Source organism: Chelonia mydas, chromosome 14, assembly GCF_015237465.2.
Source record: "Chelonia mydas isolate rCheMyd1 chromosome 14, rCheMyd1.pri.v2, whole genome shotgun sequence".
Taxonomy (NCBI): Eukaryota; Metazoa; Chordata; order Testudines; family Cheloniidae; genus Chelonia; species Chelonia mydas.
This window is the reverse complement of record NC_051254.2, coordinates 19,018,842-19,042,323: the sequence shown is the minus strand read 5'-3', so window position 1 is coordinate 19,042,323 and position 23,482 is coordinate 19,018,842. Positions and strand designations below refer to the sequence as shown.

General features: G+C 41.3%; 2 protein-coding genes across 14 annotated transcripts in view; one reads left to right on the top strand and one right to left on the bottom strand.

Annotated features, from left to right (window-relative positions):
• Positions 1–105: 105 nt before the first annotated feature.
• LOC102935720 (cytochrome b-245 chaperone 1) lies at positions 106–15,692 on the top strand. Of its 2 annotated transcripts, XM_007072513.4 has the most exons (7): positions 108–319; positions 4,479–4,609; positions 5,878–5,919; positions 7,329–7,402; positions 8,563–8,659; positions 12,767–12,911; positions 14,296–15,692. In XM_007072513.4, the coding sequence occupies exons 2-7, from the start codon at positions 4,525–4,527 to the stop codon at positions 14,429–14,431; spliced, it is 579 nt and encodes a 192-aa protein (XP_007072575.1). In that variant the 5' UTR covers positions 108–319; positions 4,479–4,524; the 3' UTR covers positions 14,432–15,692. The 2 variants fall into 2 exon arrangements, with proteins under 2 accessions (XP_037770150.1, XP_007072575.1); XM_037914222.2 differs by lacking the exon at positions 5,878–5,919 and having other exon boundaries at positions 106–319.
• The window catches only part of HEXD (hexosaminidase D), a 26,941-nt gene continuing 14,701 nt past the window's right edge, over positions 11,243–23,482 (bottom strand). For 10 of the 12 annotated variants that reach the window (XM_043528949.1, XM_027834662.3, XM_007072514.4 and 7 more), the window contains 4 exons: positions 22,457–22,535; positions 22,273–22,374; positions 21,551–21,640; positions 18,853–20,277 (listed from right to left, as the gene is read on the bottom strand). In XM_043528949.1, coding sequence (XP_043384884.1) covers positions 20,109–20,277; positions 21,551–21,640; positions 22,273–22,374; positions 22,457–22,535 — 440 coding nt within the window. In that variant the 3' untranslated portion in view covers positions 18,853–20,108. Of the gene's footprint in view, positions 11,409–18,852; positions 20,410–21,550; positions 21,641–22,272; positions 22,375–22,456; positions 22,536–23,482 lie in introns of those variants that run through there. The other 2 variants (XM_043528954.1, XM_043528956.1) reach the window with 2 other exon arrangements.

Sequence of the window (23,482 nt, the reverse complement as noted above, 5' to 3'; positions counted from 1 at the left end):
TTTGGGCGGAAAGGATTTAAAGTTGGTCGCCATCTTGGATTTAGGCACCAAGCACATACACAGAAGTTAATGGGTATTTTTTTCGCCGGGGGGGGGATTTTTTTTTGCCCGAAGCAAAAATGGCCGCCAAAGTTACGGCGCGGTTTGCGTATCGACACTCTAGCGCGCGGTGTTCAATCTCCGCTGTGATCGCGGAGGGCGCTCGGGTCCCACGACTCTATGGTGTGGCGCCTCCCGGCCGGATTCGAGAAGTAAAGTGAGCGGCGAGTCCCGTTCGATGCGCGTCCGTGTGGGGCTGCGCTGCTGCGGGAAGGAACCGGTCAGTGGCGGTGCTGCTTCCCCTCCCAGCGTGCGGGGGGAGGGGAGTGAGGCGGGCTGCATGGCGTGCGGGGCTGGGATGTGGGGGGATAGTACGGTGTGGGGGGCTGGTGTTGCGGGAGGAGCAGGCTGCATGCGGTTGGGGTGCCAAGGTTTCGGGCGGGTTGCTGGGACTTTGGGGGCATGGGGAGGGATGTGGCTACATGGGAGGTGCGGTGGTGGGGAAACTCCAGTGTCTGATTAATGCATCAGAGGGGAGCTCAGTCCAAGCACATCTTCCCTTTTATTCTTGTTGCGGAAACGACGAGGCTGGGGCGAGGAGCAGGTATTAATAACCAACTGATGGTTGATAAAACGACAAGAGCCGCAGTATGCCCGGGATACTAGGATGGGGAAAGGAATCATGAGGCACCCCCGCTGTTTTCCTCTGTTCGAATTATAGAGCAAGCACAAAACAGTGAATGCTCTGCAGTTCTAGACCAGAAATATTTCCCACCTGGTATCAGCAGGGAAAGAAGAAGAGCTTGCTTTGGGTCATGTTGCGTTTCAGTTGACAGCTGGACATTTGCCAGGAGATGTTAGAAAGTCTGGGGTCAGATTTGGTTGGAGGGAGACCGATCCAGAGCAGAGAGGTAAAAAGGGATGAAGAAAAGGAGTACTTGTGGCACCTTAGAGACTAACCAATTTATTTGAGCATAAGCTTTCGTGAGCTACAGCTCGCTTCATCGGATGCTCACAAAAGCTTATGCTCAAATAAATTGGTTAGTCTCTAAGGTGCCACAAGTACTCCTTTTCTTTTTGCGAATACAGACTAACACGGCTGTTACTCTAAAAAGGGATGAATGATTCTGTGTTAGCGGATCTTAATGCAGGATGCTGACTCAGTTTTGGCTGTTTCACTGTCAGGTTCCGATGCACCTGCTGCGAGGAAGTATTAGCATCATGCCCAGGAAATGTTTTCATTTAAATTTTAAAAAAATCATTAATATATTTCTGTTTTGGTTTTATAATTTTTTTAAAACTAAACTTTGTGTCTAAAGTGCCCAACAGTAAAAGTGTGTGCATGCTTCATGCAATATCCCAGAACAACAGGATGAGTAAGGAATCAAGATACGGCCATTTCTGTCTTCTCAGAACCTGGATGTGCATGAGCCTATTTGGCTCTGTTTTGCTTCCTAATGTCGATTTAAAACACTGTTGAGTGTGTTGTAAGGGATGTAGAATCCTGTAGTGTAGGTAGATAACATCCACTGAAAGCCAAATTTCTGCTAACTGATGCTGCAGACATAGGAATTGTTAGTTCAATAATGTAATAATGATACCTATAAGGTCTAATTCTGAGAGGTGCTGTGCAGCCACAACTCCACTGAACTCAATAAGAATTGTAAGTGCTCAGGATCTCCCAGGATAAAAGAACCATATAATGCTTTTCAAGCCAATGATCCCAAAGCACCATTCAAATAAAAAGCCTCATAACACACTTATGGGGAAGGTCAGTATTATTTTAGAGCTGGATAAACGGAAAGGTTAAGCGGCTTGCCAAAACTCTCTCAGTGGCTGAATGGCGGAGCCAGAAATACAACCCAGGAGTCCTGACAGCCTCTGGCTCTAACCATTAGATGCACTGCCTCCACATGGTACTGCATTATGTCATGCCGTGTCAGCTTTGCAGTGACAGCTAGAGCTCCTTCATCTGAGAAAGGGTGAGAATGCAGTAAGTCTTTAAGGCCACTTAAAGTAAGAAAAGTGTCGATTTATATAGTACTAGATTTGCTTGCAATTGCCTTAAGGCTTTAGTCTGTTTCTCCAAATAATCATAGAATCATAGGACTGGAAGGGACCTCGAGAGATCATCTAGTCCAGTCCCCTGCACTCAAGGCAGGACTAAGTATTCTCTAGACCATCCCTGACAGGTGTTTGTCCAACCTGCTCTTAAAAATCCCCAATGATGGAGATTCCACAACCTCCCTTGACAATTTATTTCAGTGCTTAACCACTCTGCCAGTTAGGAAGTTTTTCCTAATGTCCAACCTAAACCTCCCTTGCTGCAGTTTAAGCCCATTGCTTCTTGTCCTATCATCAGAGGTTAAGAAGAAAATTTTTTCTCCCTCCTCCTTGTAACAACCTTTTATGTACTTGAAAACTGTTCTCATGTCCCCTCTCAGTCTTCTCTTCTCCAGACTAAACAAACCCAATTTTTTCAATCTTTCCATATAGGTTATGTTTTCTAGACCTTTAATCATTTTTGTTGCTCTTCTCTGGACTTTCTCCAATTTGTCCACATCTTTCCTGAAATGTGGCGCCCAGAACGGGACACAATACTCCAGTTGAGGTCTAATCAGCGTGGAGTAGAGCAGAAGAATTACTTCTCGTGTCTTGCTTACAATACTCCTGCTAATGCATCCCAGAATGATGTTTGCCTTTTTTGCAACATTGTTACACTGTTGACTCATATTTAGCTTGTGATTCACTATGATCCCCAGATCCCTTTCCACAGTACTCCTTCCTAGGCAGTCATTTCCCATTTTGTATGTGTGCAACTGACTGTTCCTTCCTAAGTGGAGTACTTTGCATTTGTCCATATTGAATTTCATCCTGTTTACTTCAGACCTTTTCTCCAGTTTGTCCAGATCTTTTTGAATTTTAATCCTATCCTCCAAAGCACTTGCAACCCCTCCCAGCTTGGTATTGTCCGCAAACTTTGTAAGTGTACTCTCTATGCCATTATCTAAATCATTGATGAAGATATTGAACAGAACCGGACCCAGAACCAACCTCTGCGGGAACCCACTCGTTATGCCCTTCCGGCATGACCGTGAACCACTGATAACTATTCTCTGGTAATGTGAGTAAAGGTAATGTGTGCAGTAGGTAGGATCATCTGTCTTCTAGATGACACTCTTGGGGAAGGCTGCACAACACTTCTCCCCTCTTACATTTAAGTAATACCAAGGTTGTGACACAAACCAAACAAATAGAGGAAATTCACAGTTAATGCTGGTATACCATCCACAGCCTGCTCTGCGGGACCTACTAAAAATGTTGTGGCATACACAGTATTTCATAAAAATAATGTGATCTCATCCCCCCTTCCGTGGGTTGTGGCTGCATAGTCATCACCATAATGAGGAAAAGTTTGAAAACGTATTGTCGTTTCTCCCAGTCCCTCTCCCCCCGCAACTAGTTCTCCACTAGAAGAGAAGTTTTAAACCTTCTGGAAAGGTATCCCCATTGTTGTCTCCTCCTCAGTGGTGGTAATCCATCCTGACCAAGTCAGTCCTGCCCTCACACATGTCCTGCTGGAGCCCTAATATAAATCCTTTTATATGCTGAAGTCACCATAGGTAGAACAGAGTGTTTGTTGGAAGTCACAATTGCTCAAAGATTAAAATAATTTCTTGCCATGATTATTCGATGAAAATGATTTGTCTAGTCTTAATGTTTATAATTAGTGCCTCTATTCTAATTCCCACCATCTTTCTTAGTGTGTGTTGAGCCTATTCTCTGGTTGAGGAGGGCTGCATATGGCTGTCTACAATACCACTCAGTTACATTCCTAAGTTTGCTGTAGGTATAGCTCAGTGCCTTGTGAAGTGTTTCTTCCCGCTTGGGCTGATCCTGCAGCGCTCCCAACCCTGGAGGGAGGGACTGAGTCGTGAAATCCTGTATCCTGTGTTGTGGTGTGCTGCCTAGTCCTGCTTTGGCTGACAGGCTGACCATTATTGTTGCCCTTTCCTGTTAGCTGAAGAAATGCTTTGTACAAGAACTTACCACTCTCTTTCTATTGCTTTTCTTTTCCCCTGAGTTCACAATTGCTAGTTGATGCAATGCTAATTTTATTTTGACAGCCAGTTTTGGAAACTCTTCAAAGGATATTGCTTATGCTAGGAATGAAGGGAACCTTAAAGAAAGAATGAGACATTTCTTACAGGGTTCAAATCTTTGTTAGTCTTGTTTTGCAAGTCTCCATGGTGATTATTGTAGAGTATCATAAATGTGCATGGTATTTTACATGTAAGTAGAACACCATATCCTTGCCCTGGATAGATTACAATCTAGATGGACATGACTGAAGGTTGTTTACAAATACTGGGGCATAGAAAGGAAGGACAAAGGGTAAAGCAATAACTTGTAAGTTCTTACTCCTTTTCATTGTCCAGCTAGGTTTCATGAGTGTTACTAGGCTGCAGGGAATTTCTCCTGAAGATGTACATGTTGCTTGAAAACCGCACAAGTTCCATTCTTCATTTGAAGAGATCACCTGGCATCAGATCTTGGTCTCTCTTTGTTGGTAAGACACTGATGATTCTTCCCCATACATGAAGAGATGAATGAGTAACTTGGACCTGCTTTTCCCAGGCTTGTATTTTTATGCCAGCCACAAATAGTATGTATAGGACTAAATCCATTTAAATGCATGTTTTAAGGAAAGCGTGTTACAAATGTTTCCTGAGAGAAACCCTATTAAGATGACTTTTAAAATTTCTGGGAAGTATTATTTGGGAAGGTGAAATCACCTCAACTTTAGTCTCCACTAACACTTATGGATAGCCACTGACACTTATGGATAGCATGAAGACACAGCTGACTATCAATAAACCCTTGGGGAGAAATCCTGGGACCACAGAAGTCAGCAGCGAAACTCCCATTCACTTAAATGGGCCCAGAATTTCACCTTTGGCATTTATATAGCATTTCTTGTCTTAAGGGCACTGTGTAGACGTAAAGTATGAAGCCTCACAGCGCCTCCTGCAAGTTAGGTATGGTGCTTCTATCTCTGTTTTACACATGGGGAAACAGAATCAAAGAGTGGGTAAGTTGTTTGCCCAAGACTACACTGAGAGTTGGTGGTAGAACTCAGGAGATCCTGGTTCCCAATCCTATTTCCCAGTCAACTAGACCATACTGTCTTTTAATACTGTAAACAAATTTTGTCAAACTGGCAGCCTGGGTCCACATTATAATTAAAGCAAGGCATTCCAATGCATGAGGTATTGTCCAACAATTGTTTCTTGGATATGTGACAGCATTTGGCAACCTTTATGACACAGGTGTACGCCAACAGTGCATGCACAGGTTTCTGTTGGTCCCACAGAGCACGGTAGGCTATCTTGCAGCTAAGAATAGCCTTTTTAATATTCATGTCCTCAGTACTCAAAGTAGTGCTATCCTTGCAGGGGAAGCGAGATTTAATGGTTAGACTTGCTGGGAGTTGGAGCTTCTGGTTCTGTTCCTGATTCGGTCACTGTCTTGCTGTCTGACCTTAGGCAAGCCACTTTTTCCTATCCGTACCTCAGTTTCCCTATTTTAAAAACATGATATAATTACATGAAAGAGAGAGAATTCTATTTTATTTAATACAAAATGCTTTATTTGCTCTCTGCATTGAGAGAGAGTAACAATCAAAAGGGACAACAAAGCTGCAATCAAAGCTAGCTCTTCTTTCCATGAGAATTAATGGATATAACTTGGGTGCGTGTATATGTGTGTATTAAATAAAGGAATTATTAGATATCTCGAGTTACATGTTTAAATCATACCTGTCCCCTCTCTTTCCAGGAATATCTTCCATAGGTCTGGCTGCTGCTTATTACAGTGAAGGTAATGTCCGGTTACTTTATGGAGAGTTTTATTCTTTCCTGTTGGAACTTTCTTTCATATGATGATTTTCTCCCCTAGCTTCCACCTGATCCCCCTTAATATCTTGTACTTTTTTTTTTTTAACTTATAAAGTGCCTACCATAAACTCTTGGAGCTCGTACAAATCTTAAAACTTGGCAGCATCCCATTGCCTTCCCCAGACTTACCCCATGATCTTCTATTTTTCTCCCTCTTTAGTTATTTCCGCAGCTCCGTTCCAGCCTTGCTTTCCCACATCCCCAGAGTATTTATAACAATGATACTTAGCACTCTGTAATGCTTTATGTTTCAATACATTTTACAAACCTTAGCTAGTAGGTTCTTTTAAATCCACAGGGAGGGTAGATACTGTTAAAATTCTGCCAGCAAACTGAAGAGTGTACCATGCCTCTGATGGAAGTACTTCTCTCTGGATGCTATTAAGTCACTCCTGCCAGAGAGAACTAATCCTTGGGGCTCATCAAAAATTTGCTCTTTATTTTTATCTGTTCTTTTGGGAATGGATCAGATTGCACCAAATGCTTCCCCCACCCCCATAAATAAATAAGCTGCAGAGCATCCTATAAGCCTCCCTCTTTGTTTCAAATGACACAACTGGAACAGTGCGTTATACTAACAATATAGTCAGTATATTTTTCCAGGACAAAATTCAGTGAAACCTATATGAGGCGCCACCTGTAAAAGACAATATCCTTTCTTAAGAGACTGCGCTGGAGTCTACCCAGACGTACTGAGCCCAGTTCTGCTCCATCTTTAGTAAAAGACCTTTGTCAAGCAATTGATTGTTAGTCCCTGGAGCAGTCACTTAAGACAGATTGCACTGTGTAAACATTTCCAGCATGTGACATTTTATATATGTGTTTGCCAAGATGTGCTGACTGCTTCCCTTGTTGGTCTGAAGAAACATGTTTGTTTCAATAAATTAATATCCCCAGTCTCTCACCCTTGTTCTCTGCAGCACAAAGGGGATTTATCATATGGGTTATCACAGGCTAAGGAGGAACGTGTTTATGGGAGCCCCTTGTTAAAGTATTTCAATATCTCAAGTTCTCAGGAAAAAAAATCATATCCACAACAGAACTATGTACAATCCTGCCAGCAACAAATATATTGTTCATTCTGTATAGCACTGATTCCAGTGTTTTTAAAACAACAACAAAAAACTTTTTACAATGGAATAACTTCTGCTTTTTTTGATCCTGGAAATACACTATTAAAATACTATATCTTACTGTTGAAGAAGAAAACATCTGTCATGAAAGGCACATTTCTTTCTTGTTTGCTCCCAGAGTGGGTGTGTCATCTTTATTACTATCTTTTGCTTGCTATTCAAACAATGTATATAATACTGTGTATCTTGTATTGATCAGACAGCTTGGGATGGAAACTCTTCTATATAGCTGGGTGTCTCTTTGTGGCTGCACAGAATCTGGAGGAGTGGGAGGTAAGACACATGCTGTGAACTCAGAAGACAGGAAGTGGGTTGTGCTGGCTTCAAGTATTTGTCGGCTGTCGATTTCAGCAGCCAGATAATCACTAATATTGTGTAATCCAAGTAAACAAGTTACATTGTCAGACACTGTTGAGAAATGTAGCCATGTTGGTAACTTATAATAAATGTTAACTGTGAGAGTAATCTTTATACTGATAATACAGGAAACATTGTTAAAGATGAATTGATGTTTAAAGACAAGACTTAGCCAAACATATCTGTCGTATTTTTAATGTTTTGTGTAGAATATTTTTGCAATTATAAGCTGAAATATTTGCAACATGTGATTTTCAGCTAAGAGAACAGGAGTAGCACATGAAGTTACCAGTGTAAGCTTCCTGCACATGCTGTCCCTGCTAGTTGATAGGCCCCCCATGTCACTATAGGACAGATCTACCTCCAGTCCCACTCAATATTTCCCCACGCTCAGGAGAGTGCTATTTGTGATTTTTTTTTTTATGATGATGACAACTGTCCATCAGAAACTGGACTGATGTTACCAACTCATTTCACAAGCAGTTGGAAGATTGTCATTGTACTAACCCATGCTGTACTTGAATAAATGACCCAGATGCGAAAGATGCCCTGTTCCATTACCGGTCCCTGGAGCCATCTAATCCTTGGGATGTTTTCTTTTTAACGTAAACATCACCATATCATGTAAGTCCAAAAATTTGCCCAGTTGGTAATGTCACTGTTATTATTGAAAGGTGTAGGTAGATTTTATGTTCACAGTAGCCTGGGGGTTGTGGGACAACCACACACACACTTAAAGAGCAAGTTTCAGCTTCTGTAAGGTGTGACATCTTGTCTTAAGGCCAGGGACAGTTTACAGTTAAAGGAGAATAAAACCACTTAAATCCTGTCCTGGAAAGAGTGTGTGAGATTCAGACAAGTCTGGTTTGAGGGGAAGCCAAGAACAAAATGTTGACTTCATAATCCAGTAATGGGACAGGAGTGAGTAAAAGTAAAACTATTATGTTCATATTGCTGTGATAACAGAAACTAACTCTACAGGTGAGTGTTGGGCTGTTTATTTTTTGGAGGTTGTAAATGCCACCTTCCAACTTAAAAGAAAAGGATACAATTGATGCTGTGTTGCAATTTTACAGGAAGCTATATTTGACAAGGACAAGGGAAAGGTCTTCCTTAAAACATTCAACCTTTACAAAAAAATATTGACCCTCTCAAGAGCAGGCCAGGAACAAGGTAAGAAAGTAGGTGTTTCTGTAGGTACCAAGTGTTACTCCTGGGGGAATTCTGCACCAAAAAATTAAAAATTCTGTGCACGATATTTTAAAATTCTGTGTATTTTATTTGTCAAAATAACACAATATAATCACAGCAGTTTCAATTATTTTTGGTCATTTATTTCAAAATACCTGTCAGCAAGTATGTCTGTAACAATTCAGACAACAAAAAAGATTCAGGAAATGTTTTTTGACAAATAGATTCCTTACTAGGCATATTAATACGGAACTCTGAGTAAAAATTCATTTAAACTACAATACAGAACCGTATTTCCCACACCCCTCAGAAGCAGTGCAAAGGCTTGGGGGAGTCAGGGGTAACTGAAGAGCTGAGGGAGAGGGAAGTAAATTGCTGGGAAGGAGCCTAGCTGTGAACTTGGAGGGTTGTTGGGTATGGGTGGGAAAAGTATGGAACAGGTGTTTTTGGGATGCAGGAAGAGATTGTTAGGGAGCTTCCCCCATGCAGACCCTGGCTGACCCCTAGCCTCTCCCATTCAGTCAGGCACATCTGCCCCGTCCCCATCTGTTCCTGCACTCCCATGTGTCCCTCCACCCCCACTCAGAAACCTACTCCTCCCCATCCCCATGTGGCCCTGCACCCCCCCATCCCTATGTTTCTCTGTGCCCCCACTCAGCCACCCCCTGTCCCTATGTGTCCCTGTACCTCCTTCCCCTGTCCCCATGTGTCTCTGTGCCCCCACTCAGCCACCCTCTGTCCCTATGTAGCTCTGTAGCCCGACCCCCATCACCATGTGGCCCTGCATCTCCCTCTCCCCTGTGGCCCTGTACCTCCACTCCCATTCAGCCCCTGCCCCGGTCTGTCCTCCCCCACTAGCCCTTATGAGCCCCTGTCTGACCCCCCCAGCACCCTATGCTGTCTGTTTCCCCATAACCCCTGTGTTCTGAGCTGGCCTGACAAAGGCAGGCTCTTTCTCTTCCCTCGCTGGTGAGGAGCTGCTGGTTTTTTTTGTATCTCCACAGTGCCCTCTGGTAGGCAAAAGATGGAACTGCAGATGATATTTTCTGCTGGGAGCTGCTGCTGTTCTTGCGCCACAGCGTCCTCTAGTGGGCAAAAGGGGAAACCGTAGCAACATTTCGGCAGAAGCTTTTTTCTGCGCAAAAAAATTAAAAATATGTGTGGCTAATTAATTATGCGCGCATGCAGTAGCGTAGAATTCCCCCAGGAGTAAAGTGTGAGAGTTGGGCAGAGAAGGAGGAATTATGTGCAAATCTTTTTATAAACTATTCTAGAGTTCTGCACTCAGTCAACCATTTCCATCCATTCCTAGCTCTTTGGTTTCCAGAGAGCAGATGCCACCATCATGCTAAGCTGCAAAAGCATTCTGGGTATTAAAATGCAAATGAGCATACCACATTGCTAAAGGTCTCTTATACAGTATAGCCAGAATGCACAGATTTTTTTTTTTTTACACTCCTATAGGGCTTTCCTGGGGCATATTGGCATTTGTGGCTGTATTTTACTCAGTTTTAATGTACTGAAATCTGCAGTGTGCTTTGCAAATATTGATGGTGAGAGATACTGAAATCTAGTGGTTGGAGCAGGGGAGTTGAGACTTCTAGGTTCTAATCCTAATTTGGCACTAATTCACTGTGCAGCCTCGGTTAGATCTCCTAAACCCTGTGTCTCCTTGTCAGAAGGATAGCATATGTATCTTACAGCAGTGTTTTGGGGCTCCATGCATGTATGTAAAGCAACTGGAGATGCTTGGGTAAAAAATGGTATAGAAATGCAGAGTTATATTTCTCTCCATTTTAAGATACCATATTTATTGTTAGGTTTCAGAGTAGCAGCCATGTTAGTCTGTATCCGCAAAAAAAAAAGGAGTACTTGTGGCACCTTAGAGACTAACAAATTTATTTGAGCATAAGCTGAAGTGAGCTGTAGTCTCTAAGGTGCCACAAGTACTCCTTTTCTTTTTGCATATTTATTGTGCATGTGTACGTACAGCTACAGATGGTATATCATTACTGGATCTTTGTTTCTGGGTACTGTTTACTGTCCATCCCTGCTTAGAAAATGCAAGACAGAAAATCCATTTAATTAATCTGCATTTCCTGAAATCAAACCCAGCTCTTAAAAGCTTTGGTCACTTCACGGCATCGAGCAGTTGCTTTCACTGAAGCTCTAGAAGCTGCCCTTGAATAGCACAAAGAGGAGGGGAAACTTGATTCACTTTGTGATGTACACATGGGAGCTGGTACTGGGGAGAGTGCCAGGATGATGACAGGTTTCAGAGTAACAGCCGTGTTAGTCTGTATTTGCAAAAAGAAAAGGAGTACTTGTGGCACCTTAGAGACTAACCAAATTATTTGAGCATAAGTTTTCGTGAGCTACAGCTTATGCTCAAATAAATTGGTTAGTCTCTAAGGTGCCACAAGTACTCCTTTTCTTTTTAGGATGATGATAGTGTTGAAAAGCAGCACCTTAGAAGCAACAGAAGTTGTGGGTGACCTTCGTGTTATCTGAAAATTTGGTTTTGGTAACACTATACATCAGAAATAAAAATGAGAAACTGGGACAGGATCAGTTCTCTTGCTGCCATGCTAGAGAAATGGGTGCTGTTTGGGGATCTCTTCCTTGAGTGGGATATGCGGTGCAAGCAGCATTTTCAGGTTTATGTGACACGAGCATCTGGGGTTGCTTGTCAGAAGGAGGAATCCCAAGGGAGCTTCAGCCTGTCAGGGACCTGGAGGATGAGAATTAGAAATAAATATATTCACAAACATGGTGACTGATTTTTTTTCTTTTATACAGCTCTAGACACTCGGATACAGTGGTGAGGAGCATAGTATAAATCAGTGAATGACTAGAATAGAAGTATTATCAGTGGAGAATTCCTGCTCACAGCCTCTGTCATAGCTATAGTAACAGGCTCCTCTTTTTCCTGTTGCATCGTGCACTCCCATGTTGGTTTGTTACTCTGCAAGATGGTCTCTTAACCCTTGATACAAGTAGCTTCCCCCACCAGGCTGAGTTTAATTCTAGATTGAGCTAAAGTAGTGCACACTACAGCAAAAAGAAGTGTTGATAATGGTATGGCTGGGCTTGGGGAACAGCAATTAAAAAACAAAATCCCTCAGACTATTCTGAGAACACACCATGCAAAATCCTAATGTCCGTTTTTAAAAATGTGAACTTATCCAGGAAGGCTCAGTTTAAATGCTGCATCTGGTTTTCACTGAGCTTCCTGCATCTGATTCAATTGCATAGCTGCAGTGACAGTAGTCAAACCCAGGTTAAGTGACTTGCTTGAGGTCACAGTGAGCCTTGGCTATATTGGAACTAGAACCCAGGATGTTCTTGACTTCCAAACATCTGCTCTCCTTGCTTGACTAAATCAAACTGCTTCCTAATATGTTTAAATAGTTGGGAGCTTTTAGTGGCTTGAAAGCATTTAGAACCTCCTTAAATATTATGATGAAATTTTAAACAGATTTTGGGGGAGGGGGAAGGAAGGAGTGAGTGTTAATGTTCATGAACTTCCCCTTTTTTGTGTCCTGAACAATAAGCAAATGTTTTCTCGAGAGTAGGCATTTGTACCAGAAACAGAGAGCAAATGCTAATTAACATGGAGACCCAGGAGATGCTCTGAAAATGACTGATTTGAATGGTGAATTTTACAACACCTGCTCAGTCTCAATACATTTAACAGCTGTTAACTACCTGATACAGAAAACAGTTTGAACTGTCTTTAATGAAAGAGGGAAAAACAGCAGGAAAGCATAAGTAATAAATGGATGATTGTCAATATTTGGGCAACTGTACCAGTTCATTAGAGCAAACTATACCAGTTGGTGCATTCTGCTTTGCATCCAGATCCAGATTTGTTTGCCCTCACCACAGCTGGTGGTGTTTGGGATTCCAGAACTGCGGCGTAGAGCACACCCAGTGGAGTGGGAGAAGGGCAGCAGTACTGAAGCCTTGCACAGAGGCTCATTATTATTAAAGCAGGGAGAGGGAGCTTAGAGTCCCAGTCACATAAGTCAGAAGTGGCAATGTTGGGAATGGCTGTAATTGATGTTCTTCCCCTGCTTTTGCTAACAGTAGCGGCTTCGCTGCATGAGATTCGAGATGTGAACGTGGAAGAGGAGAAAGTGCGTTACTTTGGGAAGGGTTACCTGGTAGTGCTTCGATTTGTCACTGGATTTTCCCACCCCCTGACCCAGAGCGCAGTGATGGGCTGTAGAAGGTATGAGCTATTCTTTTCAATTATGAGTGTGTGTGAAAGAGGAGTAGGTGTTAACCATAGGGCCAATGGCTGGATTATAGGAGGCTGTTGGGAGAATTGTCCAAGATCTTTTGGTAGTTTTATTTAATCTAGTTTTAGGATTATTCAAGTTATGCTTTTCAAACCCTGACTGATTTGAGTCTCAGGCATTTAAGAATAAGAGCAATTGTGTAATGAAATCTACAATATTAGACATTCTAGGCCTCTAATAGTTTTTTTTATTACTTGTAGTTCAATCAAAAGGAAAAGAGGCCCCTTGATTATTGCTGTTATTTATACTGAGGACCCATTGTGATGGGCATTGTACAGACACATCATAAAAAGACAGTCCTTGTTCCAAATTGCTCACAGTTTTAGTATAAACTAGATACAACAAAAAGACGAGAACACAAGTTGGCAATGAGATTTGTAAGTGTAACAAGCAGCTGTCTCAGCCATTGTTGAGTGTTTTGTAGGCCTCACAGCAGAGGTGAATTTTAAGAAGAGAATAGACAGGCTTCTATCTTGCTGTTTCTATGATATTATTTTTATAGCTATTATTTTCTCTCTCCAGAAGGAAACACGTGTACAGGTCACCCTATCGCTTTGCTTGTCAGAAGCATGTGGTGTCTTGAGATAGGTTGAGAGTGATAATGAACCTTACAAAATGTTTAAGTGCTTTAGATAAACCATTTAAGAGTAATTGACTTAATGGGAGACCTTAAAATCTTGCATCATATCTCAGTAGCAATAACTTTATCAGATACTTCTGTGTGGCAGGAAGTGTGTTGAAAGCTAAGTAGATCACTCAACTTCAAGTGCATTTATACTCCCTAAAAGTGCTGCTCCCTGTGTGTCTTCAAGTTAGAACTGTGTTTTTGCTTACCTCATTCTTTCTCCTTCTGTTAGCAATGCTGAAGTAGTGCAACTATGAGAGAGTGAGGCAGATTATCGTCTGCCTCGTGCATAATAAGTACAATTATTAACTAACTAAGGAATCTTTATTACTAGTGATAAAAAGCAGAAAGAATTCCACAGGTTCTTTAGCTTTCAAGGGAATGTAAAGCAGGGGCTGTTACAAAATATTCTGACTTGTGAATGGAAACCTCATCTTGTCTGAAAGTCATTGGGAGAATGGAACTCATGAAGTTCCACTTTAGTCACTTTTCTGATTATAATGGCAGTTTGGAAAAGTGGCACACAGCTTATGAATCTGGACAGGCCCTATGCGAGTTGCTAACCATAGTCTTGTTCCACATATTGACTGGGCCTTCAGATATATATGTGTTCAGCATTGAGTGCGTTTGCTCTGGCTCATCAGCCCCACACCTCCATTAATTCGGACATAATTCATTCCTTTCCATAGTGATGTGGAAGCAGTTGCCAAGCTCATTACCGGGTTTCTGGAACTGAACAAAGTAGAGAACCATCAAGATCTGTCGCAGAGCAGTGAAACGGATGCCAGTGATGCAGACGAACCCAAGGACGAGTATGAACAGTAATAATGAAATTAAAAAAGCTGAGCCCTCTGAATGCTTGGAAGCTGTATAGGCTGCATTGCATCTAAGAAGTCCCCTCATGATTTGGTGGCTTGGTGTCTTCCCTATGTGTGAGAATTTCTCTGCCTCGACAGCTGCAAAAATCTGAGTTGGAGGCCTGATGATGCCGAATTGCTTTAAATTCCTGCATCCCCATAAACTGTTCTTCAGCTGGAAGCCTTAGTATGGATTTGTTCATACGTGGCTTGCATAGACTCCAAAGCAAATAGTATTTTATCTGTTACTTTGCCTTATAGTTTGTAGGTGTTGACAATGCTGGCTTTTGAACTTTGTCAGCTCCTCGTAATTAACCTAGGAAAAATTATGTACTTACGAATTGGTTTGAACTGGTTGATTGCATTCCACAGTTATCAAGGTGATAGTCACACATTTAAACTTCTGGTTGCTGTAAATATGCATTGCAGGTACAGTGTATCTGGACTTAGGAAGACTGAATTAGAGACTTTATATTATAATGTCAGATTCTGTTACTCTTGTTTAAAGGAAAACTCCAATGTGGTACGGATATTTAAATCCTGTCATTAAATTCAAAGAGTTAATCCCTTAAAAAAATTGCTTTTAAACATATTAAAATAGTAAATAATCAAAAAGATAGCCACTATCTTGGCAGCTTTGATGATGCCAAGTACAGTAGGACTGAAAAAGTTACTTACAATTAGAAACCAACAGAAATAAAAAAATTTGAAAGTGGCGGTCCAGAATTTCAGATATAAAATTGGTCCATTTCATATGTGGCTTATTCCTCCTAGATTAGGCAAACAGGGGTGATTCTTTTTAAATAAAATATAATAGCACTTGCCTTGCAATCGCTTTGAAATGTTTCAATTTCCTATGCTGCTGTTTTAGGGATGGGCATTGTCTCCAAATAAAACCGTAGTAGACATGGGAGCCTCAAGTCAGGCTGCTTTACATATTTATTTTTTAAAAATCTGCTACTGCAGGGCAAGTCCACCATGTTTTTTTTTCTTCAAGTGCCAACTGCTAAAATAAAGCTTCAGCCTAGCTCTATCAATGTTCCTACTTTAAAAGTTTTTGATGCATTAGATAAGACCTTTGCAGCATTGGATACTCTCTGTTAAGAAGGATGGGACAGCTAGAAATGTCAGTGCTTTGTGACCAAATCTTACCCCCAAATATGTTGTGATTATTTTCCTCTTTTCTAAGATCTTTTTCCCATGTGGTGAAATATATATTTTTTTTGATACATGGTTCTTGCTTTTTTTTTTTAAGAGTAGATTTTGGACAAGTTACCTCTGCCTTGATCAGAAAGTTATATCTAGAGCTCAAACTCCATTCATTGTGTCTATACCAAACTGTCATTAGTGAGAAGGAAACAAAGGTGAATGTATTGGGCCAAACTAACTTCAACATGATAAAATTGCTTGTATCATAATCTGCCCATTTTTGTTTAGGAGATGCACAAAAGCATCAAGCCTTGAATATCCCAGCATTCAAACTGGGAGGTGCACTAAACACGAAGGAGGAGGTGTAAGATTAAAAATGTTAGCTTTAAGCCAGATTGACATGATATGTTCAGTATAAAGGATAAGTGTAAGTAAGTTCAAATCAAATAGTTAAACCAAGGTGAAAAAGGAATGTGTTCAAGTGGCATTACTTGGTATAGATTATTTAGGAAACGTCTTTAGCAGTTTGATATTATAGTTACTGGAATTTAACTTTTTAATTAGGATTACAGTCCACTGCTTGATACGTGTTACCTATTAGTATTTCACAGACTGGTATTACGGTTGATGGTGGTTTGAGTCAGCAGGAGGAGATCTGAAAGGCATACTAGGAATAAAGCCAGGCTAGATGCTGACTTTCTTGGCAGTAAGTGTTAAAGCAGCAGTCTATGAGGGAGTTGCATATCTGTGTGTGCATTTCTGTTTTGAGGTTTCTTCCCAATTTTAGGGAATAGAGGCAGGCATGGTGGGTGGGCTGGTGGGGCAAGCCAAGGAGAGGTTATTTACCTTACAGAAACTTGCATGAGCATGACCATCCAAACACAACTGTGCTAAAATTACATAGATAAAATAACTAAACAAAATAAAAGAAAAACACTAAGTAAATTGCTATGTTAAGAAAAGGCAGGAAGCTGAGAATAGTGGACATGCAATCTCTCCACCTCAAGTTGCAGGCAGTTGAGAAGGAACTGAATGGCAGTGGGTCTGTGCCTTCTTATATGCCATCTTGGGAAGCATGAGAGGCTGTTCTGTGGAGGCATGGGCCCGCAGACACTGCTTTGCATAATATGGTCAAGAGCGCAGGGGCATGTGGCACATCCTATGGTACAGCACCAATAGGGGGACACACTCAAAGAACAACAAGTGGTTTCAGTGGGAGATTGACTAAGAGTTTGATTCTGCAAAATTTTGAGCACGCTGGCTTCAGTCCAGCAAAGCATGCAAGAACATGCTTATCTTTAACTCCAAGGGAAAGACAGGACTAAGATCCTAACCTCTGCCTCTCCCTGTGGGTCCAGCAGGTGAGCAGGCATGAGATGGGGAAGTCATGGTCTTACTGCTGACTTCAAGGTGAATTAAACCAGTGGTTCTCAACTAGGGATACGTGTACTCCTGGATGTACACAGAGGTCTTCCAGGGGGTACATCAACTCATCTAGATATTTGCCTAATTTAACAACAGTCTACATAAAAAGTACTAGCAAAGCCAGTACAAACTAAAATGTCATAGAGGCAATGGCTTCTTTATACTGCTCTATATACTATACACTAATAAGTACAATATTTATATTCCAATTGATTTATATTATAATTATATGATAAAAAGGAGAATATAATCAATTTTTCAGGAATCGTGTGCTGGGACACTTTTGTATTTTTATGTTTGAGTTTGTAAGCAAGTCGTTTAAGAGAGGTGAAACTTGGGAGTATGCAACACAAATCAGACTCCTGAAAGGGGTACAGTAGTCTGGAAAGGTTGAGAGCCACTGAATTAAACGATAATGGCATATGCTGCTGGTCAGATAACTGAGAATGGAGGAGCTGTCTGCAGGACTGAAAGAAGAGGGCCTGCTCTTATTGGTAAACAGGAAGGGACTGTGTGGCTACAAGTTTTGAGAATTAAAGCAGGCATCTGCCAGTCTAGGTGCTAGTGAAGCTCCTTCATCCAGTAAGGTGACTCCCAGTCCAGGGGTGCTGGAACAATTTTCATAGTGGGGGTGCTAATGGTGGAAACCATGTATTTGGTGTTTGTTATTACTACTTCAAGCCGGGGGGTGCAGGAGCACCCCTAGTTTCAGCAGCACTGTCCCAGTCCCTCCCAGATGCCAGCTGGGGTTGGGAAGCTGCATGTACCAATGAAGAGAAATGAATCTGAAGTGTGTTAGTCTAATTTGGGCTTTATTTCTAAGGCATATCTGTAAAGGTAAGGGGGGAACTCACATCTCTAAAGCATTCTATAGTGGGATGGTAACATTTTAAACAGTTTATTTAAATTCCTTCCATTTCCCATCATGAATAACATTGCTTCTCATTAGAGCACTGGACTGGGACTCAGGAGCCCTGATTTCTATTCCCAGCTGGCTACTGGCCTGCTGGGTGACCTTGGACAAGCTACTTCACCTTTCTGTGGTTCAGTTTCCCCACCTCTAAAATGGAGATAATGATACTGACCTCCTTTGTAAAGTGCTTTGAGATCTACTGATGAAAAGAATTACAAAAGGGCTTATCTGAACGGAACCAAATGTCCTGAGGCTAACCCATCCTTGTTTATTCCCCAGAAGTCCAGAACAGGGCATATCATATACAGTGAACCAAAGGCCCAACCTCTTTGAGGCAAGGACATTTGGAGTAGGAGTGTAGAAAATAGCAGTATTTATCCACAGTGGACAGCTTCCTTAGGAGATATTGAAATAGACAGCAGAATAGCTCACTAGTTAGAGCATTCACCTCAGGTGGCAGAGGTGACTTGAACCAGGGCTCTCCTACATCCCAGGTGATTACCTTAACCACTGGGCTAAAAGTTGAAGGAAGGCCTCCCTCCTGCCCAGCTTCTTGCAGCATAGGTGTCTATGTAGAGGGTTCACAGCTGAGAATCCCAAGTAGAGGGATGCACGTCCCTGCAGCCAGCACTTAAGCAACTGTCTCCAAGAGGGATGGGCTTAGCACGCCCCTCTCCGGTTGGCATCTCCCATTGGCTACCTTAGGCAAGGAGCTGCTGCCTAGTGAGATAGCTTTTGTGAATCCCATTCTACAGTGCCTCGCCCCATTTATTGTATCTCTCTGCCTTTCTCAGTAGTTCAGATATATGCTAATTTCAAAGTAGACGTTACAACTTGGCCCCATACTCATTCTTTAAACTCTGTATTTAGATGTTTCAAGAAAGCAGTGAATGAAGCAAACATTTTAAAAGGTATTTTGAATGTTTATTGTAAATTCACACTTGGAGTATCTGATTTTCACTGACTTATTTTGTGCCCAGTAGTTACAATATGCTTGTTAACCAGTTTACAAGGCTATGAAACATGAACTTGTCTATAAACCATTAAGAGCCCTCACCTCAAGCACAGAAAGCCTATGGGTGTCTTTCTATTGACTTCAGACTAGTTTCTAACTTTGCAAGTAGATGCAACAGAAGTCAGATTTATAGTTATGAAGCTAACAACTGAAGGGTGTCTGAAGTGATTTGGGTACTTTTCTGTTACGTTAAGAGGCTTTAAGAAACTTCCTCAAATAACCAGACTGCAGTGTTCAGCACATTACCAAACATTAGTTTCCCACCTCTCATTTCAAGTCCTGTAAGTCCACTGAAGCCAGCTGACTCCTGCTTTGATACCCCGTTATACACGATGCTGTGATGTCACAGCCCTCAAGGACATCTTTCTCCTGTTCTCCTAAAAAGCCAGTTAAGACCTGTATCTTAATAAATTTTTTTTTTAAAAAGATCAAGTTGTGACCTTCAGTTCTGAACGTCCTCAAAGCTGGATATAGGCTTTTTGTTTTTTAAAGTTCCTTTCTATACTTTAGAAACTAAGAATGTCACAAACAGGACTTATCCAGAGCCATGGATTGACTGAAGTTTTGTCATGATGCTGCAGTAGGATACGTACCGGAACACTGCCTCTGAGCAAGAATCAGATGGCCATAATGGAAGGAGATAAAGACCTACAACAAGGCAGAAGTATGCGGAATCTTGAGGGGCATTCAGCTCATACTGGTGAGTGACTGGAATTTGCCACATTACTTTTTCAGGTCACTTTTACCTAAAAGGGAGAGATTTTCAAAATTCAAGATCTGTCTTGATGCACTTTCTCCTTTCCCTATTCTCTTACTACTAAGAACACAGCCAAGCTTCGCCTCGTTCTTGCTTTCATTGTTATACACTGGAGTAAGTCTGGTCAAGTATGCACATTGCAGTAGCTGATTTCAGAGGCTGAGTTTTGGCATTGGTTGGAGGTAAAGATAGAACTCCACATTTTCATACTTCATCATTCTAGCTGTGCTGATGCAAATTCCTTGCTGTGGATATGGCCCAGCTCAACTTCAGGGAAGTTGCATCCCGTTTATTCCATGGGTGGTTTAAGCTTTGGCTATACTGTTACTCATGAATTTGTACCAGGCAGGGTCTCAGATAAGTCGTCTGGCAGTTTGTGAGGGCAGCTAGGATTGTGCTTGTATTGCTTTGTCTAGGTCATCCACTACTTCCTGCAGTTTGTGTAAGCTGGGATGGACATTCTCCTCCATCCACTCTTCTAGGGTACACATGTAGAAAACTCTGTTAAGGGCTGCTTGAAGCTCTTGCATCACAGCATTCCACTTGTCTAGAAGACTAAACAGAAACCAAAGGAAGACGTGAACAGAGCGTGCTACAGTTCATGTTCTTCACCATGATCATTCGCCAACTGCACCAACTACATTTGCAATTAAGTCATGACAAAAGAGATGAGATCATCAGGTGACCCTTTGCAGAGAGAAGAAATGGAATTCTAGCATACTGTGCTGGAGTTTTAAAGTTTCACTTCTCTTGCAGGAAAGGATGCATCTTTTACAGGACTGCAATGGATTTAAAGCTGCAGAACTGTGCCTTACGTTTTGCGGCAGTTAACCTCCACATCTCACTCATTCAGTATTTTTAAAAAATGGTGCAAAGGAGGAACTGTGCCTTTTTTTTTAAATTTGAAACCTGACCTTGAATTAGTAGGGATTTAAGTCACTAAAGCAGTTTCTGAAACTTAATCTCCCCCTGCCATAGTAACTGTTAAAAAATCAGCATAACCGATGAATTGACAAAATAGGCTTTAACTTTAAATACACTTGGAATGATTAGATTTTTATCAGTAAATGTTGATTTCACCATACATACACACACAAACCAACCCAAAAGAATTTCCATTGTTGATAGAAATGCTGGTTGAGTACCTTACTTTGTATGAGTCCCACCTTAACGAGTATAAAATGTGTTGTAATGAATGCTGCCTAAAAGCATGTATTTACAGCTCTGCTAAAACAGCTGGCTTATAAACTTTAATTATTTGAATCTCAATGTCTGTCAAATAATTATTGTCTGACCTCCTCCACCCCCGTGATTTCCCACAACTGTGAAAATTTAAATAGATAAAAATTGAAAAAATAAATGCTTAAAAATATACACTGATATACTAAATAAGACCATGAATTGGCATTGGCAGTGGACTGGCAGTCAGAGGATCTGCTTCTATTCCAGATCCTGCCACTGCACAGTCACTTCCTTTCTGAGTATCCGTCTTCCCAATCTGTAAAATGGGGAGAGCGATATTTACCTCTTTTGTAAGGCAAACGAGATCTGTGGATGAAAAGCACTATACTATTTTTTTTCTCACATAGCAAAAACTTCCTGTGGGATAATGCTGTACCTGCATTCCATGGAGCCATTCCAAGTCAAATACAGATCAGGATACACTTCTTATGGCGAAAAGTTATATGCTTCATGTTCAATTGTTTTATAACAACTAGGTTGCTTAATGTTGACATTCCAAACGGTGGTGCTCAAGGTCAAGTTTCCCCAGGATGTTTTAAACACAAACTTTATTTCCAGTATCTTGCAAAGGGGAATGTTAAGTTACCTTAATGCATCCGGCTGAAAATGATGCATCATTATAGGATGAACAATCTTCCTCTTTCTGTGGTAGGGGCTGAACCAGCCTGTGACATACCTGAAAATACATCTCAGCCTGAATTTTCCTTGAAACAGCAGTGACTGATGGGGACAGACTGATGGGGGCAGGCCAGACTGAGGTGATGTAAGAAGTGGTTTAAGTTGGGATCTCCCTCATACTGATGTAGACACCCCTGCACAGTTGTAGAATGGATCTGTTGCAGTCTAAATTAGTGAAAGGGAGTCTAATTTATGCCATTTTACACATCCCCTCTGAATTTGGTTGAGAATGATATTTTGTGTCCTAAGGCATAATATTTTGCCTTTATAACTTAAACACTAATCTTTTTCTCACTAGAACTTTCAGAAATTACATTTTGCCTTCAATGGCAGTAAAACTCTGATTCAGCAAAGAATTTAAGCATGTGCTGTGACAAATAGGGATGGACTTAGGCAAGTGTTTGGGCAATTTGCTGAATCCAGGTCTAAAGGTGTTATCCTCTGCTGGTATCACTCTATTTCAGAGCAGAGAGTCATGTAACACCTTAGCCACCAACTAAGCTCCACAAGTAAGAGCATTAGCCACCTTAGAGAAGTCAATTTAAGTTTTCTTGCACCATTTATCTACATTATGGGCCAATCACTTATGAGGAGACAAAGCAAAAACATCAAGTTTATTTTTTGTATTACCTGTTTCTTTCAAGAAGTTCATCCACTGAGGGCTTCAGATAGAAGCAGACCTGAGTCACAAGTGTGAAGATGTCACTCCCTGGAAAGGTCCCTGAACTTTCACTGTCCAAACAGAATAGGTCAGTCTTCAAAATTACACCGCAACACAACAAGAAGCATCTGAATCCAGCAAGTGGGGCTTTACCTCATGAAAGTGTCAATTTCCAGACTTGAGAGCCCCAGCTGTTTCTCCACATTTTCTTTAACCTTTTCAGAATAGCCACCTGGGCAAAGGACAGTCAAAGTAAGAGGGAAGCAGAGGAAAAGTGCAGCCTCGAATGGCAAAATAGGGACACAAATTGCTATAATACAAGTAAGGAGGAATTTTAACTCTGCTTCCACTGAAGTCAATGGTAAAACTCCCATTCACTTAAACAGAAGCAGAAGCTCATGAAAATCCACCCCCTACAGACTTTAGTACAGTGTGTTAATTCTCTGTTGAGAAAGGACTACTGCCACCCCAGGCCTGTCTGCCTAGTTTTCTTTACACTGCATTTCCCTCTTAGTATTTTAGATTCTTAGTTTTTTTTAAAAAAGTATCAGTAGGTTTCCCCATCCCCCAAAAGAAGAAATGCAGAAGACAGAATTGACCCTTGCGGAATTCTACAGGTTAAGGCCTACTCTACCAGTATAACTATTTAGGTTAGGGGTCTTTTTTTTCTGAAATGGTTATACTGATTCAATCACTAGTGTGGATGCAGTTATACAGGTATAAATACCTTCTACTGGTATAGCTTATGCCCCTTCCCATCTGTGAATAAGCTATACTGCTATAAGCACCTTTATGCTGGTATAGCAGAATCCATTTTAGGGGGGCTGTCCTCCTTTATCCACATTGGTATAGTTTAAGGAGAACAACTTGTGGGTGTAGACAAGGCCTTACTGTGAAATGTGGTCTATATAACTAGTCATTTCTGTATGAGCAATGAATCAAAAATCAGTTTAAGCAGTTTTGTTTCAAAAGCAATTCATAGCTTCTACTGCTAAAAAAGATTACACTTGAGAAAGGAAACCAATGCCAATTTGTGCACTACTCAAAAACACAAGAGGATTAGTATAATAAGGTTCTTTATTAAATTAATGGAACCACACAATAGGTGGAAACCACAGCAGCTGCTATTACCATAGTCATGCCTGTGTGCCTATAAAGAGTATGAAATTAGATCAGAAA

Excerpts from the sequence above, each read along its gene's own strand:
- LOC102935720 (XM_007072513.4), top strand. The coding sequence starts at position 4,525 with ATGTACATGTTGCTTGAAAACCGCACAAGTTCCATTCTTCATTTGAAG. Across the intron at positions 5,920-7,328 it reads TGCTGCTTATTACAGTGAAG|ACAGCTTGGGATGGAAACTC; the intron begins GTAATGTCCGGT and ends TGTATTGATCAG. Across the intron at positions 12,912-14,295 it reads GCAGTGATGGGCTGTAGAAG|TGATGTGGAAGCAGTTGCCA; the intron begins GTATGAGCTATT and ends TCCTTTCCATAG.